This window comes from Anguilla rostrata, chromosome 9 (assembly GCF_018555375.3).
Source record: "Anguilla rostrata isolate EN2019 chromosome 9, ASM1855537v3, whole genome shotgun sequence".
NCBI classification, from domain to species: Eukaryota; Metazoa; Chordata; class Actinopteri; order Anguilliformes; family Anguillidae; genus Anguilla; species Anguilla rostrata.
The window spans coordinates 42,822,694-42,838,537 of NC_057941.1; the positions used below are offsets into that span (position 1 = coordinate 42,822,694).

A 15,844-nucleotide genomic window follows, 5' to 3' on the forward strand; every position below is an offset into this window, starting at 1 on the left:
GGAGATGTTTGTGTTGCCTCTGACCGGCCCGAATTCGGGGGTTTGTGGGTACAGGGGACGCCGGCCCTGCCCCAGTCCAGCATCGCGGCGGACCTGCTGAAGGGCACCATCACCAAACTGGCCACCGAGGAGCTGAGCAGCCCCGAGAAGGGCCGGGGGGAGGGTCCCGCCAAGGGACACGTCATCTACGAGGGCAAGAGCGGGCACATCCTGTCATACGACTGTGAGCACTGCACGTGACCCGTGTGTGGACTGAGCTGCGGTCAGGAGCGATTGAGCTGAGGACCTCATTTATGAAGGGGATCGGGGGTACAACCCCCCAGTATTGCAAAAGACCCACACCCCCCCCCCCCCAAAATAATATAGAATGGTGATGAGAAATTATTTAGTACAATAAAGATGGGGATTTCATATTGTGATTGGGATATACCTGAAGTATTTTCCCCTAAGAATTGACCAAACATTCCACCAAGCAGAATAAGGAGAGCAGTGTACAGCACTCTCTGTTATGTTTTGTTCTGGACGCAGTTGTCCTTAGTCCCCCCTGTTGATTTGTCCATTTCACATGCGAGAGAATGAGAATGTGTGAAATGCTCTGACCCCAAAAGCCATCAAGAACCCCCGGGAGGCCACGCGGAGCCCGAGGACGGGCCAGGAGCTGAAGCGCTCCTACGAGATGATGGAGGGGCCCATGGCCCGGGGCCCCCCAGTCAGAGAGTCCCCGCATTACGAAGGTAAGGACGCACCCTGCCTCGGTGCACACCGTCCGCGCGTGCCTGCTGCCCCACGGCCCCTCCCCCGTGCCCTGCCTCACCGCCTCCTCCCTCACCCACAGTCCCACCTCCACCCTCGCCTCCTCCCTCACCGATGGTCCCACCTCCTCCCTCACCCACGGTCCCGCCTCCTCCCTCACCGATGGTCCCCCCTCCTCCCTCACCCACAGTCCCACCTCCACCCTCCTGCCTCCTCCCTCACCGACGGTCCCGCCTCCTCCCTCACCCCCCCCCACCAGTCCGCCTCCTCCCTCACCCACAGTCCTAGCCTCCTCCACCTCACCCAAGCCGCTCCCCCACCGTCCTCCCTCACCCACGGTCCCGCCTCCTCCCTCACCCACAGTCCCCCCTCCTCCCTCACCACCAGTCCCGCCTCCTCCCTCACCCGCGGTCCCGTCTGGTTACTTTCAGGCCTGATAAGCCGCGCCCTGCCCAGAGACAGCCCCCACGCGGAGGCCAAGGAGAGGACGGTGCTCGCCGGCTCCATCATGCAGGGTAAGGCCTGGACTCGGGCCCGCCTCTCAGGTCACACGGGGGGACGCGGGCGTCCTCCGGCTGCTTCCAGCGAGCTAATCAGGCTAAGTGTGCCCTTTGATATAAAGATCCGATTGCTGAGGATCCTTCCCTGGGTGTCCTGGCTCCGTCCGTGCTTTTAATTTATGAGATATCTGTGGGGTTAGCTGATACTCCTGCGATTTGTAATTATGATATGGTGTCACTGCTTTGCCCCCATTGCAGGGGGCCGTACTTACTGATTTAAGCACATACAGTGCTCCTGTTAACTCGCCTCTGAGCCAGTAACTGTTTTTTTTGAAAAGCACAAGCAGTGTTACTCAGCATACCAGATGCAACTCCGGTCCGATCTGTTTTGCAACTGGTAACTGTAGCTGCCTTGTGGGTAGCTCAGGGGGGACACAGGTGCAGGAGGTAGCCGTGGAAGTCCCCTTGAGCCAATTAGGGATGAGGCCAGAAAGCAGTCAGCTGACGAAATGGCCTGGATATGGGACTCCACGATATGTTGAATTGCGGTTTCTTTAAGCGTAATAAAAATAACTGCTGCCACAGGGTATATAGGCATCTTTTTAAATTTAAAATTTCTTTCTTTAATCCTACCTGATGCGGTAGTAACCAACCAAACATCAGAGGCCATGTGAAATGCTTCCAGGAAAATATCTATTGGGTGCTGATAAGACAGCCAATCAGCAGCAAGGCCTTGCAGCTCCCATGCGATGACCTTGCTACTGTACGAACCTGCTGCTGATTGCCTGTCTTATCAACACCCAATAGATAGATTTTTTTCCTGGAAGCATTTCACACGGCCTCTAATGTTTGGTTGTTTACTACTGAATCAGGTACGATCATTTTGTCATGATTATTACGATTATTACCGGTTAGTCTAATTCGATTTATCGTGCAGCCCTAACTGGATATGCACTGTTTAGGGATATACTGTAGGTCGGGAGCGTATCTATGTTCCCAGGGTCCTAGGACCTTGGGAACATAGGACCCTGGGAGAGCACATTTGTAGAGCTGGGGAACATAGGACCCTTTGTCATGTTCCCATTATGTGCCATATAAATCTGGGGAACATAGGACCCTTTGTCATGTTCCCATTATGTGCCATATAATTGGGAAATAGGACCTTCGTCCATAGTGCCATGAATCGGGACTAGGACCCTTTGTCATGTTCCCTATGTCATGTAATTGGGGAACATAGACCTTTCATGTCATCATTTTTGGGGAACATAGGACCCTGTCTGGTCATATGTCAATAATCGGAACATAGGACCCTGGGGACATAGGAATGACCCCCCGTAGGTCCACCCTGTGCTTATGGCGAGCACTTGTTTCCACCTGGCTTCAAATAATGTCTCTTTCCTGTTTCCTGTTTTTAACCCGCCTCTTGCCGGCAGGCACGCCCAGGACGGCGGCGGACGCGTTCGAGGACGGCCACAAGTACGGCAAGCAGATCAAGAGGGAGAGCCCCCCGGTCCACTCCTTCGACGGCGGCATCACCAAGGGCAAGCCCTACGAGGGCGTCAACACCATCAAGGAGATGGGCCGCTCCATCCACGAGATTCCCCGGCAGGACCTGCAGGGCCAGGACAGCCGCAAGACCCCCGACATGGCGCCCAACAGCCGCGCCGTCCTGGAGGGCTCCATATCCCAGGTAGGGGCCCCCTCCGAGCCGCGGGGGGGGGGGGGGACTCCGCTTCCTGTCTTCATCAGCGAGCGATGGCTGAAGATGGCCGCTGACCTGGTGAACGTGTTGGCACGGACCTGAAGTGTAGTACCCCCCCCTGCAGTTTTAGTGTACTTGTGCCCATTGGATAAGTTTCTCAGGCCTAGATAAAGCCTGCTTATGGACTAACGGTCTCTGTTCGCTGGTATTTTTACAACAGGGTCTAGTTGCAGAAATGTAGCCTGAAGTCTATGACTTAGGGCTTGCAAGATGTTAGAATTAATTTAGTCATCAAATTTCAGCAGTTGCAGAAAGCTGGCTTACTCTGGGCCAATGTAATCAGTCACGGAATCGCGTAGCCAGATTTGCTTTGAATTATGGGTAAATTAAGACACCGAACGAACAAGCTTAGCGCATCAAGCTTCTCTCGATCCCTCCGCAGGGCACGCCTCTGAAGTACGAGAGCAGCGGCGTGAGCCAGTCGGCCATCAAGCACAACGTGAAGTCCCTGATCACCAGCCCCGCCAAGATGGCGCACGGCATGCCCCAGCTGGAGGCCATGGAGAGGGCCAAGTACGAGGAGGGCGCCAAGGGCATGCGCCACGCCTCCGTGGTCAACTCGGGCACCTCCGTCCTGCGCTCCACGCACCTGGAGGCCGCGGGCAAGTCGCAGCCCAGCCCCGGCCTCTACGAGGACGCCAGCGCCCGCCGGACGCCCGTCAACTACAGCACCGGCTCCATGTCCCGCGGGTCGCCCATGCTGGGCCGGGCTCAAGAAGGTACCCCAAAAACCCTCGCTCCGGGCATTCTGGCCATTCTGGTCAACCTTGCGTAATCGATTGCTGGTACATTGCAACGTTTTGCAGAAACAGAAGGCCTTAACCCTTTGTAAGATCACAAATACGTGGTTAGAATGTTCGTCACTGAACATTCTATTGCTGATGTCACAATCACTACTGGCAATTGAATGCGATGGAGTTCTAGAACACTGACTTGGGATTTTTGAAAAAAAAAAAAGACATTTCAAAGAACCTACTCTTCAAAGGGTTAACATTAAGGGCGCCTAGGGCTGTTCTCATTAGATATGTACCACTGATTGTTAGCCTTGAGCACATTCGACTTCCAAAACTATGGAAGAACCTCTGGGACCCCGACAGGAAATATTTATGGGCGGTTGGCCCGTCGAGCCAAATGGCAGGATCTACTCGCGGAATTAGCTGAGATTGTGTTGCACGTATAGGTACACGCAGGCATGCAGTGGTTTTAATTGGGCTCCTTGTCTGTTCCCCCCCCCCAGGGAGCATGACCTCTGGCAAGCCGGCCAGTCACGAGAGGAAGAGCACGCTGACCCCCACCCAGCGGGACAGCATCCCAGCCAAGTCCCCCGTGTCCGGGGGAGACCCCCTGTCCTCCCACAGCCCCTACGACCCGCACCACCGGCCCGTCGTCCCGGGAGAGGTGTTCCGAGCCCACTTGCCCCCCCACCTGGACCCCGCCATCGCCTTCCACCGCCCCCTCGACCCAGGTGGGGGCCGCTGTTGAGCCCGTCCGCATACCCTTCTACCTGCCCAAACATTTCCTCCCACCAACACAGGAACACCGTTTATTGAGCCGAAGAATTCTAGAACTTTCTGAATCGTAACCTTATGACATTATGACGAGGACAGACCATTCAGCCCGACAAGCTCGCCATTTTCCTACCGCTAAATATTTGACAATGCTGACACAGTTGATTTGGCTAACTTTGGTGCATGTGCCTTTGTGTAAAAGGACGTGTGGCATAACCTTTGTTTCTTTTGGCTGGGCTCACCTACGCTGTTCTCATAAGGGTTGAGGCCCATCAGTAAACATCCTGAGTTTTGCTCTGCTTCTCCCCCCTTCCCCTCCCCCCCCCCCCCCTTCCCCACAGCTGCTTACCTCTTCCAGAGGCAGCCGTCCCCCCAGGGCTACCACAACACCTACCAGCTGTACACCATGGAGAACACCAGGCAGACCATCCTCAACGACTACATCACCTCCCAGCAGATGCAGGCCATCCCGCGGCCTGACGTCGCCAGGGGGCTGTCGCCGCGGGAACAGCAGATCGCCATCCCCTACCCGCCCGGCGTGCAAGGTACTGGGCGTGGCCGGCCCTTCCTGTCGGGGGGCGGGTCCGGAGGTAGCTTGCAGACTCTTGTGTGCTTGTGTGAACCCTGGAGGCTACCTTTTCCAGACACTCAGAAGCAAATGACCCTCAAAATCAAATGCTTTTCATTTTTTTTAAACACAATTCTTTCTATATTTTAGGGCTGTGGCGATTAATATATTAATTGGTTACTCAGCCAAACCTATGTAAAAAGTTACACAGTAGTACTGTTACAAAATATACCACTTCACAGTATGATCATTTGATCCATTTTATTACTTGCTACAGTTCAGAAGCTAATTTATACACTTGTTTAAGGAGAAGAAAGATAACTGATAAATTGCAGAATCTTTCTCCCTTAGATTTGAATATGAAGTTCGAGACTTTTAGACATTTTGTACTTTTTAAACAATAGCTTAGAGCATACACATTCATTAAAGTATGTCTTCTACCCTGATACACTGCATGGGGAGGTTTATACCTGGATACCATGCAAAGCCATCTGTTTGAATCTCTATTTTTAAAAGTTGACACAATAGACTGTTCTGTACTCTACTAATAGTTTAAATGAATCCGCTGCAGAATTTAATCGACTAACAGCCCTAATTTACTTGTTTACATAGTCATTGGCTTTATGAAAATTCTGGCATTAATTTCTTGATGCAGTTGTTTCATTCTGTGCACATTAAAAAAAATCCTTACAATGTTAAATTGATTAAATTTGATTGGGAAGAGTGTGGGTGAATTCAAAATGTATGGGGTACTTAATTTTTTATTTATTTTAATAACTTTAAAAAAAATCTTTTTATTATTTTCAATTGGTTGGTTTTGGTTGTTCACCCTGGACGTTTGCTTCTGTCTGAAAAGGGATTATTGATCTAGCCCAGATGCCTCCCGCTATCCTGTTGCCTCACCCTGGGGGGACAGGTACCCCCCCTATGGACCGCATCACCTACATCCCCGGAGCTCAGCCCCCTTTCCCTCCTAGGGCTTTCAACCCAGCTTCCATATCTCCAGGTGAGGACCCCCCCCAACCCCTCCAGTCCTTATCCCACTGCAGCACTGCAGGCCCAGTCCTTAACCCACTGCAGGCCCAGTCCTTATCCCACTGCAGCACTGCAGGCCCAGTCCTTATCCCACTGCAGCACTGCTGGCCCAGTCCTTAACCCACTGCAGCACTGCAGGCCCAGTCCTTAACCCACTGCAGCACTGCAGGCCCAGTCCTTAACCCACTGCAGCACTGCAGGCCCAGTCCTTAACCCACTGCAGCACTGCAGGCCCTGCCAGTCCTTAACCCACTGCAGCACTGCAGGCCCAGTCCTTAACCCACTGCAGCACTGCAGGCCCAGTCCTTAACCCACTGCAGCACTGCAGGCCCAGTCCTTAACCCACTGCAGCACTGCAGGCCCAGTCCTTAACCCACTGCAGCACTGCAGGCCCAGTCCTTAACCCACTGCAGCACTGCAGGCCCAGTCCTTAACCCAGGCCCAGGGACACATTAACACGTTAACCTCCACACCACAGAAGAAGAGAAGGGAGAAATATAAAGTCACGCTTGGTGGTGGTGTGGAACCGTGGAATAAAACTCTCCCGGGAGACCGTGTTTAATGTGTTAATGTGCTAGCGCTGGTCTGGAACGAAAAATAAAAAACTGGAGGAAAGGGTCCCCCGGTCCCGGGCAAACGGACCGCGGCGTCACCGAAACACCACCAGGCCGGTGGAGTTTGACCGCGGGCAGCGGCAACTCTGAAACCCCCGTCCCAGAGTCCGAGTTTGTCCCCTTCCCCCCCCCCCAAGGCCCCGGTTTGACGTTTCCCCTGACCTGAAGCAGCAGGGAGGTGTCACAGAATGGGGACGACGCCCTCCCTGACGCTCCCTTACGCGTCAGCAACGGGACCCTGTGCGTTAACGTTCGCGGCGTGTGCTCCCTTTGTGTTCCTGCAGGCCACCCCAGCCACCTCGCGGCGGCCAGCGCGGAGAGGGAGAGGGAGCGGGAGAGGGAGAGAGAGAGGGAGCGCGACAGGGAGCGGGAGAAGGACAGAGAGAAGGAACGAGAGCGGGAGCAGAGGGAGAGGGAGCGGGAGAGGGAGCAGAGGGAGAGGGAGAGGATGGCGGCAGCCAGTGAGTACATGCGTGGAGGTGAGATAAACATGGCCGCCGCGTCCTCAGCCTCGCTATGTCTTCCTGCTCCTGACTGCCACATTCTAATCTGCTTTAGAATGCTTTACTGGCATCATGCATTTGAATATATTGCCATAAAGATTTATATAAACAAAGTTACTTTCAAGTAATTAGCAAACCAACACTTATTTGTATCATATCATATATAAATATGGTAGGCAACAGTGAAATTAACCTGAATCATTTTGCTGGAGAAATTCGAATAGCTTGACAAACATCATATTGTATTATTTGCTCCATGTTTTGATGCCCTTTTCTGAAGGGTATTTGACAGATAACACATTGCAAATGTATTCATTTATTCAACTAATTAATGACTGAGGAGATCATGATTAACGTGCTTAACCAGCTGTACCCCATCTGGGATTTGAACCCGTTTCCTCTGAGGTACAAGCCTAGTTTTTTAACCACTACACTGTACTGCTGCCCTCCTCTGTTGAGCATTGTATTGTGTTTTTGTAGGCCCCATTGTGCTCTGGGAAGGAAAAGCACCTCATGTTTCCTTTTCTCTTCAGCCCAGATGCTAATTTAATTATTTATATTTTTTTTGTGTTTTTTTCAGGCACAGAGCAGCCGGGCAGGCCTAGTAGCCATGGTTACATGCGCTCGCCCTCCCCGTCCGTGAGGTCACAGGAGAGCGTGGTGCAGCAGAGGCCGAGCATATTCCAGGGCACCAACAGCAAGAGCGTCATCACCCCGCTAATGTGAGTGAATCCGAGCTAGCGGCGTCGCCGCATTGGCTGTCCTGTTAATGCGCAGTTATCGTTTTTCAGGTTTTTATTAGAGAAACAGCCCACCTGCTTTGTTTTTGCTCGTAGTGCATGCCATCATATGTCTTTTCATTTTGGGGTGGTCGACTCTTAACCCATATAAGAATATATAATATATAATGCATATAAGAATACCCCTATACCAGCAGGCGGTTGGAGTTCCTAGCATAACCCTCTGTGCTTTTCTCGCTGTTTGAATAAAGTGGGGTCTGTTGTCCTTTAAATAAAGTAATACTATCGTTTGGGGAATTTCAAGGTCCACTCTTACCGCTTGTCGTTGGCCCTCCTTATTTGCCCCTGCCAGGCAAATGCCCCCGGTGTCGGCGGCGCAGGCGGGCGCCCGGTACAGCACGGCGGCCGACGCCCTGGCGGCCCTGGTGGACGTGGCGACGGCGGCGCCCCAGATGGACGTGGCCAAGGCCAAGGAGGCGAAGCAGGAGGCGCTGCGGGCGGAGGAGCGGCGGGCGGAGCACCTGCAGCACCTCCAGCAGCAGGAGGCGGAGCGCGAGAGGGAGAGGGAGCGGGAGCGGCTCGCCATGCAGTCGCCCTACGCCGCCATGTCCCTGCCCGGCGGCAAGCCCCACCCGGCCTACGGCGAGGCGGGCAAGGACAAGGGCCCGCCCACCAAGTCCCGCATCGAGCAGGAGCTGCGCGCCCACGGCAAGACCACCATCACCGCCGCCAACTTCATCGACGTCATCATCACCCGCCAGATCGCCTCCGACAAGGAGTCCCGCGAGAGGGGCTCCCAGAGCTCGGACTCCTCCAGCAGCTGTGAGTCCCCCCCGCCGCCCCTCCCACCCTAATTCTGCACCCTCACACCTCACACTGGGGATTCACCAGCTATTCAGAGCAGAGTGGCCTTCATTTGATCACACCTTCTGGGTAATAACATATTTAAGTTGAAGTATTTGGAGTATGCATTGTAAACAAGTTAGTTCTGCAGTGTGTACTGCGTTTTGTGTTGTTAAATGCAAAAAATGGGAGGGAGTTCTGTCTGAACTTTGGTTTGGTTTTACTTTTGCACCCACTCATTGCTCTGTGATGAGTATACACACACACACACATGCACAGACACATGCGCATACACACACAAACACACACACACACACACACCACAGCACACACACACACACACACTCACACACACATGCGTACACACACACACCCACACAGACACACACACACACGCACTCACACGCACACACACACACACGCACACACACACACACACGCACACACACACGCGCACGCATACACACACACACACTTACACACACACACACAGACACGCACTCACACACACACACACACACAGACACATGCACACACACACACACGCGCTCACACGCACGCACACACACACACACTCTGAGTAATCCCAGTCCCGTTGGGGTCCCGTCTCCGCAGTGTCCTCCAGTCGCTACGAGGCCCCGGGCAGCGGTGCCATCGAGGTGATCAGCCCCGCCGGCTCCCCCGCCCAGGACAAGCAGGAGGGGGGGCCCTTCCCTCCGGAGAAGTCCTCCCAGGCTGCAGGTGGGTCATATCCACCAGCACTGCGCTCTATGGTCTGGTATCAGTAGCTTCTCTCCTATAGCAGTTCATATCCACCAGCGCTGCGCTCTATGGTCTGGTATCAGTAGCTTCTCTCCTATAGCGGTTCATATCCACCAGCGCTGCGCTCTATGGTCTGGTATCAGTAGCTTCTCTCCTATAGCGGTGGATATCCACCAGCGCTGCGCTCTATGGTCTGGTTATCAGTAGCTTCTCTCCTATTGCGGTGCATATCCACCAGCACTGCGCTCTATGGTCTGGTATCAGTATCTTCTTTCCTATAGCGGTTCATATCCACCAGCACTGCGCTCTATGGTCTGGTATCAGTAGCTTCTCTCCTATAGTGGTGGATATCCACCAGCACTGCGCTCTATGGTCTGGTATCAGTAGCTTCTCTCCTATAGTGGTGGATATCCACCAGCACTGCGCTCTATGGTCTGGGGTCAGTATCTTCTCTCCTATAGCGGTGGATATCCACCAGCGCTGCGCTCAGTGGTCTGGTATCAGTATCTTCTTTCCTATAGTGGTTCATATCCACCAGCGCTGCGCTCTATGGTCTGGGGTCAGTATCTCTGGGCTCAGGGCTCTCTCGCAGCCTGGTGACGCCTCGTTGCCGTTTGTCTTGCAGGCGGCGCACGCGCGTACGAGATGAGCCGCTACCGCCAGCAGGCCGAGCCGCCCTGCCCCCAGCAGCCCCCCACCTCCCAGGCCGAGGCGTACGGCCAGGTCCCCAAGACGCACCGCGTCATGACCCTGGCAGACCACATTTCGGTAAGAACCGGGCCGTCGAGGCCGAGGGCCCATTAGGCGCTGGGGAGGGCCCGTCTCTGACCGAGCACCTGTTCCCGCAGCACATCATCACCCAGGACTTTGCCAGGAACCAGGACGGCCCCCAGGCGCCGCCCGCCACCTCCTCCTCCCCCGGAACATTCCAGAGCTCGGCCCCCGCGGCCCTGAGCGCCGGGCCCGGGCGCGCCAAGCTGCCCAGCCGCTACAGCCCCGAGTCGCAGGGGCAGCCGCCGCAGGCCCAGGCCCCGCACCACCCGCGACCGTCCAGCAGGGTGTCGCCCGAAAACGCCTCCGACAAGCCCCGAGCGAGGTACTGCACCCTGTCCCTGTGTGTCCCCGCTGTGTCTCTGTCCCCCTGTGTCCCCCCTGTCCCCCCTGTCCCCCTGTCTGCAGCCAGTTGGCAGCACAGACCCAGTCCGATGTGCTTACTGTACTGTACTGTACTTCAGCGAGTTGCAAGGCATCATGGTCAGGGACCTGGGTTTGTCACTCAGTGACTGCAGGTTGGATTCCCACTACTGCTGCTATTTTTTCCCCCGTCAATACGGTACTTAAACTAAATTGCTTCTGTTAATTTTCAGCCATATAAATGGATATTACGCTTATAAAAAAAAAACATCTATTTCAATGGAATCTAATCCAGAATTGCTCTGGACAAAACCTTCAGCTGAATGCCTAAATGTGTTATGAAATGGAAGAGGTCACCTTGCAGCTGTTGTGAGTTTATGAACAGTTGAACCCTGGTAATTGAGACTAAGGGACTCCCGGCCCATACGTGTACATGAATATGTCAGACGACTGAATCGGAAGCCTAACCAATGCCTCTGCGTTTCAGTCGGTCGGTGTGTTGGTCCAGTTGGTCACTGATTCGGTGTCCTGTGTTTTGGTCAGTGGGGGGGGGATGAGAGCCTTCCTTAACCGTAGCCCCCCTCCCCCGCTCAGGCCCGGCAAGTCCCCGGAACGCGGCGGGGCCTTGGAGAGCTACGAGCCCATCTCCCCCCCGCAGAGCTACCCTGGCTTCGACAAGCAGGAGGCCATGCTGCAGCAGGCTCAGAGACGGGAGGCTGAGCACGCGGAGCAGAGGTACTGCAGACCGCCCCCAAAATAACCCCCTGCTTACGGGCGGCCACTCAGAGGGCCAGGAAGCTAAAGAGAATCATTTCTCCACCTGCCGGTCTAGTACCGAAGGGCCCACTCCACTATTCACTCTGTGGACATTTGTTGCTCTGTGAAGTAATTCTAACATGTTTCTTCCCTTGTCACTTTAAAAAGGACTTGGATCCTAAATGTAATTAATACTTTTTAGGCTCAAAGGCATACTACGCAGGATTTTTTTGCCTTGCTGTGGTCCAGTCCATCACAGATGTGACTGAGCATGGTTATTTTATAAAATTTCCACGGTAAAAATCCTGCATAGTATACCGTAAATCCTAAAAGAAAAACAAGTTTGAAGAATGTTTACGAAACTGTTTAGCCTTTTTGAGTTTTTAAAAAATTATGTTTTCCAGGCTTTTTTTTGGTTTTTATCCAAACCTGTTATGTAGAATCACACAATTCTCAAATTTGCATAGTAAATGTGTGACTGGAGGACGGTTGTGTGTTGATGAAAAGCACCTTGACAGCGGGCTTGGAGTAGGGCAGAGTTAAAAATAAGGAACCTGACTTTGACGGCTAACGTTTAGCCCCGCGGCGTATTTTTAGCCGGCCGTAAGGACGCCGCCGCCGCCGTCGTCGTCCACGCGTTAGCCGCATGCGACGCGCCTGCCCGCCGCGAGCGGAAACGCCGAGCGGCACGCGCGGGACTCAGCCGCGCCCCCTTTCTCCCGTCACAGGAACGACTCCCGCTCCCCGGGGAGCGTGAGCTACCAGCCCTCCTTCTTTACTAGACTGGAGAACACCTCCCCAATGGTGAAATCCAAGAAGCAGGAGATATTTCGTAAGTTGAACTCCTCTGGTGGCGGTGACTCGGACGTGGGTAAGTGGGTCTCCTCTTATCTCTTCGTACCTCTCCAGCACTAACGTTTGACACCAGAAAAAAATAAAATAATAACCTGCTATGTCGAGTTAGGGATGCACCGGTATGAACATTTCTGACCGATACTGATTCGCGATTATTAGGGGGGGATTTGGCCGATGCCAGTACTGATAGTTTGGTGGTTCTGCTCCCGTAAGATTTTTTTGTTCATAAAATCTGTTTATAGAATCTTGCCATTCTAAAAGCCGCAATTTTAATTACACAACTTTGAAGCGATGCAGCAAAGTTGAACATTTATTTTTCTATGACATTTCTTCTCATTCATCCAACATAAACTGCATTCCCTCAACTGAAAGTGTATTCCTGAAATATGTTAAATAGTGTACATTCCTCCAGCTGGAAGTTCATTCCTAAAATATCAGTGGTTCCCCGAGAATTGTTTTCAGGCCTGGTGGTACGCACTGAAAAACCCCTGAACAGATATGTGGTGGTGCGATGTTGCAGCAGGCAGTCTGCAATTATAATTTGAGTTCAAATTTCGGTTTGCTCTGTATGTTCAGGACTTAAAATTCTTCGTTTATTACATAAAGCTGTGTAACCTCTGCCACATTATAATTAGGACTCCACAATTGCATACGGAGCATCTTTAACAATGTTACAAACTTCAGGGACAAATAAGATTTCTTAGAAAAATATATTTGATCAAATTAATATGCATCTGATGAAATTGAAGTGCCAGGGACTTGTTGGGGTCGTCTTATTTCAGAAGCATTCTCACTGGATGAAATATAATATGAATAAAACAAGGGCACACAAAAAAATATTGAATATCTGAAGCTTACCTTCACTTTGAGATGAAGGCTTGGAGAAGAAGGATAAGAAAGCCAGCATGTCTCCTGTCTCATCGTCTCGAGTTTCCCTGGCAACGACAGGGAGGTTGACTTATGTTTTGGAACAGCGCCCCACAGAGCCTCCCAGGTGCAAATGAGATTTGATTTCCAAGTGAATAGATATTTGGCATTATTTTTAGCATTTTACAAAAGGGCCTTGTCAGTCCGGCAGCAATTATAGGGGGAAACACTGAATATGGAAAATAAAATGCAATTGTTTTGTATCTGACAGGCAAATTAAAAGCAGTCTTGGATTGCAAATAAACAGATAAACAGTAGACCTTTTTCCTTTTGACTGACATAACTGGAGCTGGCCGTCGCTTGTGTTTAAAACAATCAGCCGATGGCAACGGATGTGCAAAATCTTCTCTTTTTTGGCAGATACCGGTCTTTGGCCGATATATTGGTGCATCCCTAATGTTGAATGTTAACTTGTCAATTAAATCGGTGGGCTGAACTCTGTATATGTAACCCCTCAAACCTTAAGATCTGCTTATATTAATTAATTATTATGATTTATCTTCTCTTCTATACTGCAAAATGAAGTCCAAGTGTATTGTTCAAATATTTCGTAGGCCACCGTTGTATTGTATTTAGCCATTATGAATTGGCCTGCCTCAGTGTGTCTGGTTAATATATATTTACTTGCACTTTGTTTGGTTTTTTTTAATAGCTGTAGTGTGCTTGTATTTTTGTGAATGTGATATTTGCAACTTTTAAAGTAGCTACCAGTACTTTGGTGAAGTTGTAAAAATACTCTTACTGATCAAAATTGGAATGCTCTGCATTTTTTGGGGGATAAATGCCTGTGTGACTTTGAAACCACCCTTTTTTCCCAAATTCTCTGATGTCTTTGAAGTATTTCTTTGATATATTGCACTGAACAGGAGATGTAAAGTTCTGAAGAATGCTGAACTTCTGACTTTAAGAACTTATATTTTAACTTGATTCATATTTAAATGTTATAGGTAATTTTGTTCATAGTCACTGCTTAAATCTTTGTGATTTTATTTTTCCAGCAAGTGCACAGCCTGGCACTGAAATATTTAACTTGCCTGCAGTAACTAGCTCAAGTGAGTATTAAAATAGCTTTGTACTAATGTAAGAATTTTTTTCAATTTTACATATCAGTCATATCAAACTGTGATTTCTCTTTGCAGAAAGTTATATTTTCTTAATTTCTCATTATGTTGCATTTCTCTCATAGCCTTTATTTTCCATTGTGTGGTCACCTGCTGATTTTGTCTCTCATCCCTCGTGTCCCTGTAGGTAGCATCAGCTCCAGGAATCCCTCCTTCGGGGATCCAGCCAGTAACCTGGGCCTGGAGGACATCATTCGCAAAGCGCTGATGGGCAACTTTGAGGACAAGCATGACGATCACCAGGGAAGCGGCTCCCAGCCCAATAGCATGGAGCGGCAGGAGGCTAGCCCCTCCCCCAACACAGGTCTGACCCTCTCACTCACACACACACACACACACACCAGGCCCTCCCCCAACACAGGTCTGACCCTCTCACTCACACACACACACACCAGTCCCTCCCCCCACATAGGTCTGACTCCTCACTCACACACACCTTCACACCATGCACCACACACACACACCAGCCCCTCCCCCAACACAGGTCTGACCCTCCCACTCACACACACACACACACACACCAGCCCCTCCCCCAACACAGGTCTGACCCTCCACTCACACCACCACACACACACCCCACCCTCCCCCCAAGTCTGACCTCACCACACACACACACACACCAGCCCCTCCCCCAACACAGGTCTGACCCTCTCACTCACACACACACACACCAGCCCCTCCCCCCACATAGGTCTGACTCTCTCACTCACACACACGCTTACACACGCATGCACTCACGCACACACACCAGCCCCTTCCCCAACACAGGTCTGACTCTCTCACTCACTTGCACACACACACACGCACACACACACACATTTACCCGCGCGCGCGCACACACACACTCGCACACCAGCCCTTCTCCTAACTGAGGTTTGACTCCCTCTGTCACAGAGACACGTGCACGCACACCAGCCTTTTCACCAACACGTCGTTCAGACACGCACACTCAGACACACACTATGACTCATAGTTTTGATGACTTGATGACCTGCCGTTGACTGCATGGGGAGATGCTGCTCCAGAGGGGTGATGCGTTAGGTCTGTGAGAGCTGGTCACAGTGGAACAGGGAAGGAAAAGTACCCTGCAGTGACAGGTTTTTCACTGCCCTGCCCCCCCCCTCTCTCCCCCCCCAGGCATGTCAGCCGGCAAGCAGAAGCTGTTGGGCAAAGCCAACAGCCGGAAGTCCAAGTCCCCGAACCCGGGGCAGGGGTACGCCGGGGGAGAGCGCCCGTCGTCCGTGTCGTCCGTGCACTCGGAGGGGGACTACCACCGCCAGGCCCCGGCCTGGACCTGGGAGGACCGGCCGTCTTCCACCGGTCAGTCCCCGCCCCCTCTGGCCTTCCCGCGGTCACGGAACAATCTAGAAAAACAGCTATAGCCCGTTTAAATAGAGATTTACTTTGGCTGAATTCAAGGACTTTATTCAAAACACTGTAACTGTAAGCAGCACTGGCATTTT

The 15,844-nt window shown here is 52.0% G+C and overlaps 1 protein-coding gene across 1 annotated transcript in view; it reads left to right on the forward strand.

The window, feature by feature from the left end:
- ncor1 (nuclear receptor corepressor 1) overlaps nucleotides 1-15,844 on the forward strand; it is a 77,876-nt gene that overhangs the window by 58,769 nt on the left and 3,263 nt on the right. The window contains exons 28-46 of the mRNA XM_064353167.1: nucleotides 55-223; nucleotides 609-734; nucleotides 1,185-1,268; nucleotides 2,687-2,943; nucleotides 3,398-3,734; nucleotides 4,253-4,480; nucleotides 4,865-5,068; nucleotides 5,948-6,097; nucleotides 7,025-7,219; nucleotides 7,824-7,965; nucleotides 8,336-8,805; nucleotides 9,442-9,567; nucleotides 10,214-10,356; nucleotides 10,437-10,684; nucleotides 11,317-11,457; nucleotides 12,207-12,349; nucleotides 14,259-14,312; nucleotides 14,509-14,685; nucleotides 15,519-15,701. Coding sequence (XP_064209237.1) covers nucleotides 55-223; nucleotides 609-734; nucleotides 1,185-1,268; nucleotides 2,687-2,943; nucleotides 3,398-3,734; nucleotides 4,253-4,480; nucleotides 4,865-5,068; nucleotides 5,948-6,097; nucleotides 7,025-7,219; nucleotides 7,824-7,965; nucleotides 8,336-8,805; nucleotides 9,442-9,567; nucleotides 10,214-10,356; nucleotides 10,437-10,684; nucleotides 11,317-11,457; nucleotides 12,207-12,349; nucleotides 14,259-14,312; nucleotides 14,509-14,685; nucleotides 15,519-15,701 — 3,577 coding nt within the window. The remainder of the gene's footprint in view (nucleotides 1-54; nucleotides 224-608; nucleotides 735-1,184; nucleotides 1,269-2,686; nucleotides 2,944-3,397; nucleotides 3,735-4,252; nucleotides 4,481-4,864; nucleotides 5,069-5,947; nucleotides 6,098-7,024; nucleotides 7,220-7,823; nucleotides 7,966-8,335; nucleotides 8,806-9,441; nucleotides 9,568-10,213; nucleotides 10,357-10,436; nucleotides 10,685-11,316; nucleotides 11,458-12,206; nucleotides 12,350-14,258; nucleotides 14,313-14,508; nucleotides 14,686-15,518; nucleotides 15,702-15,844) is intronic.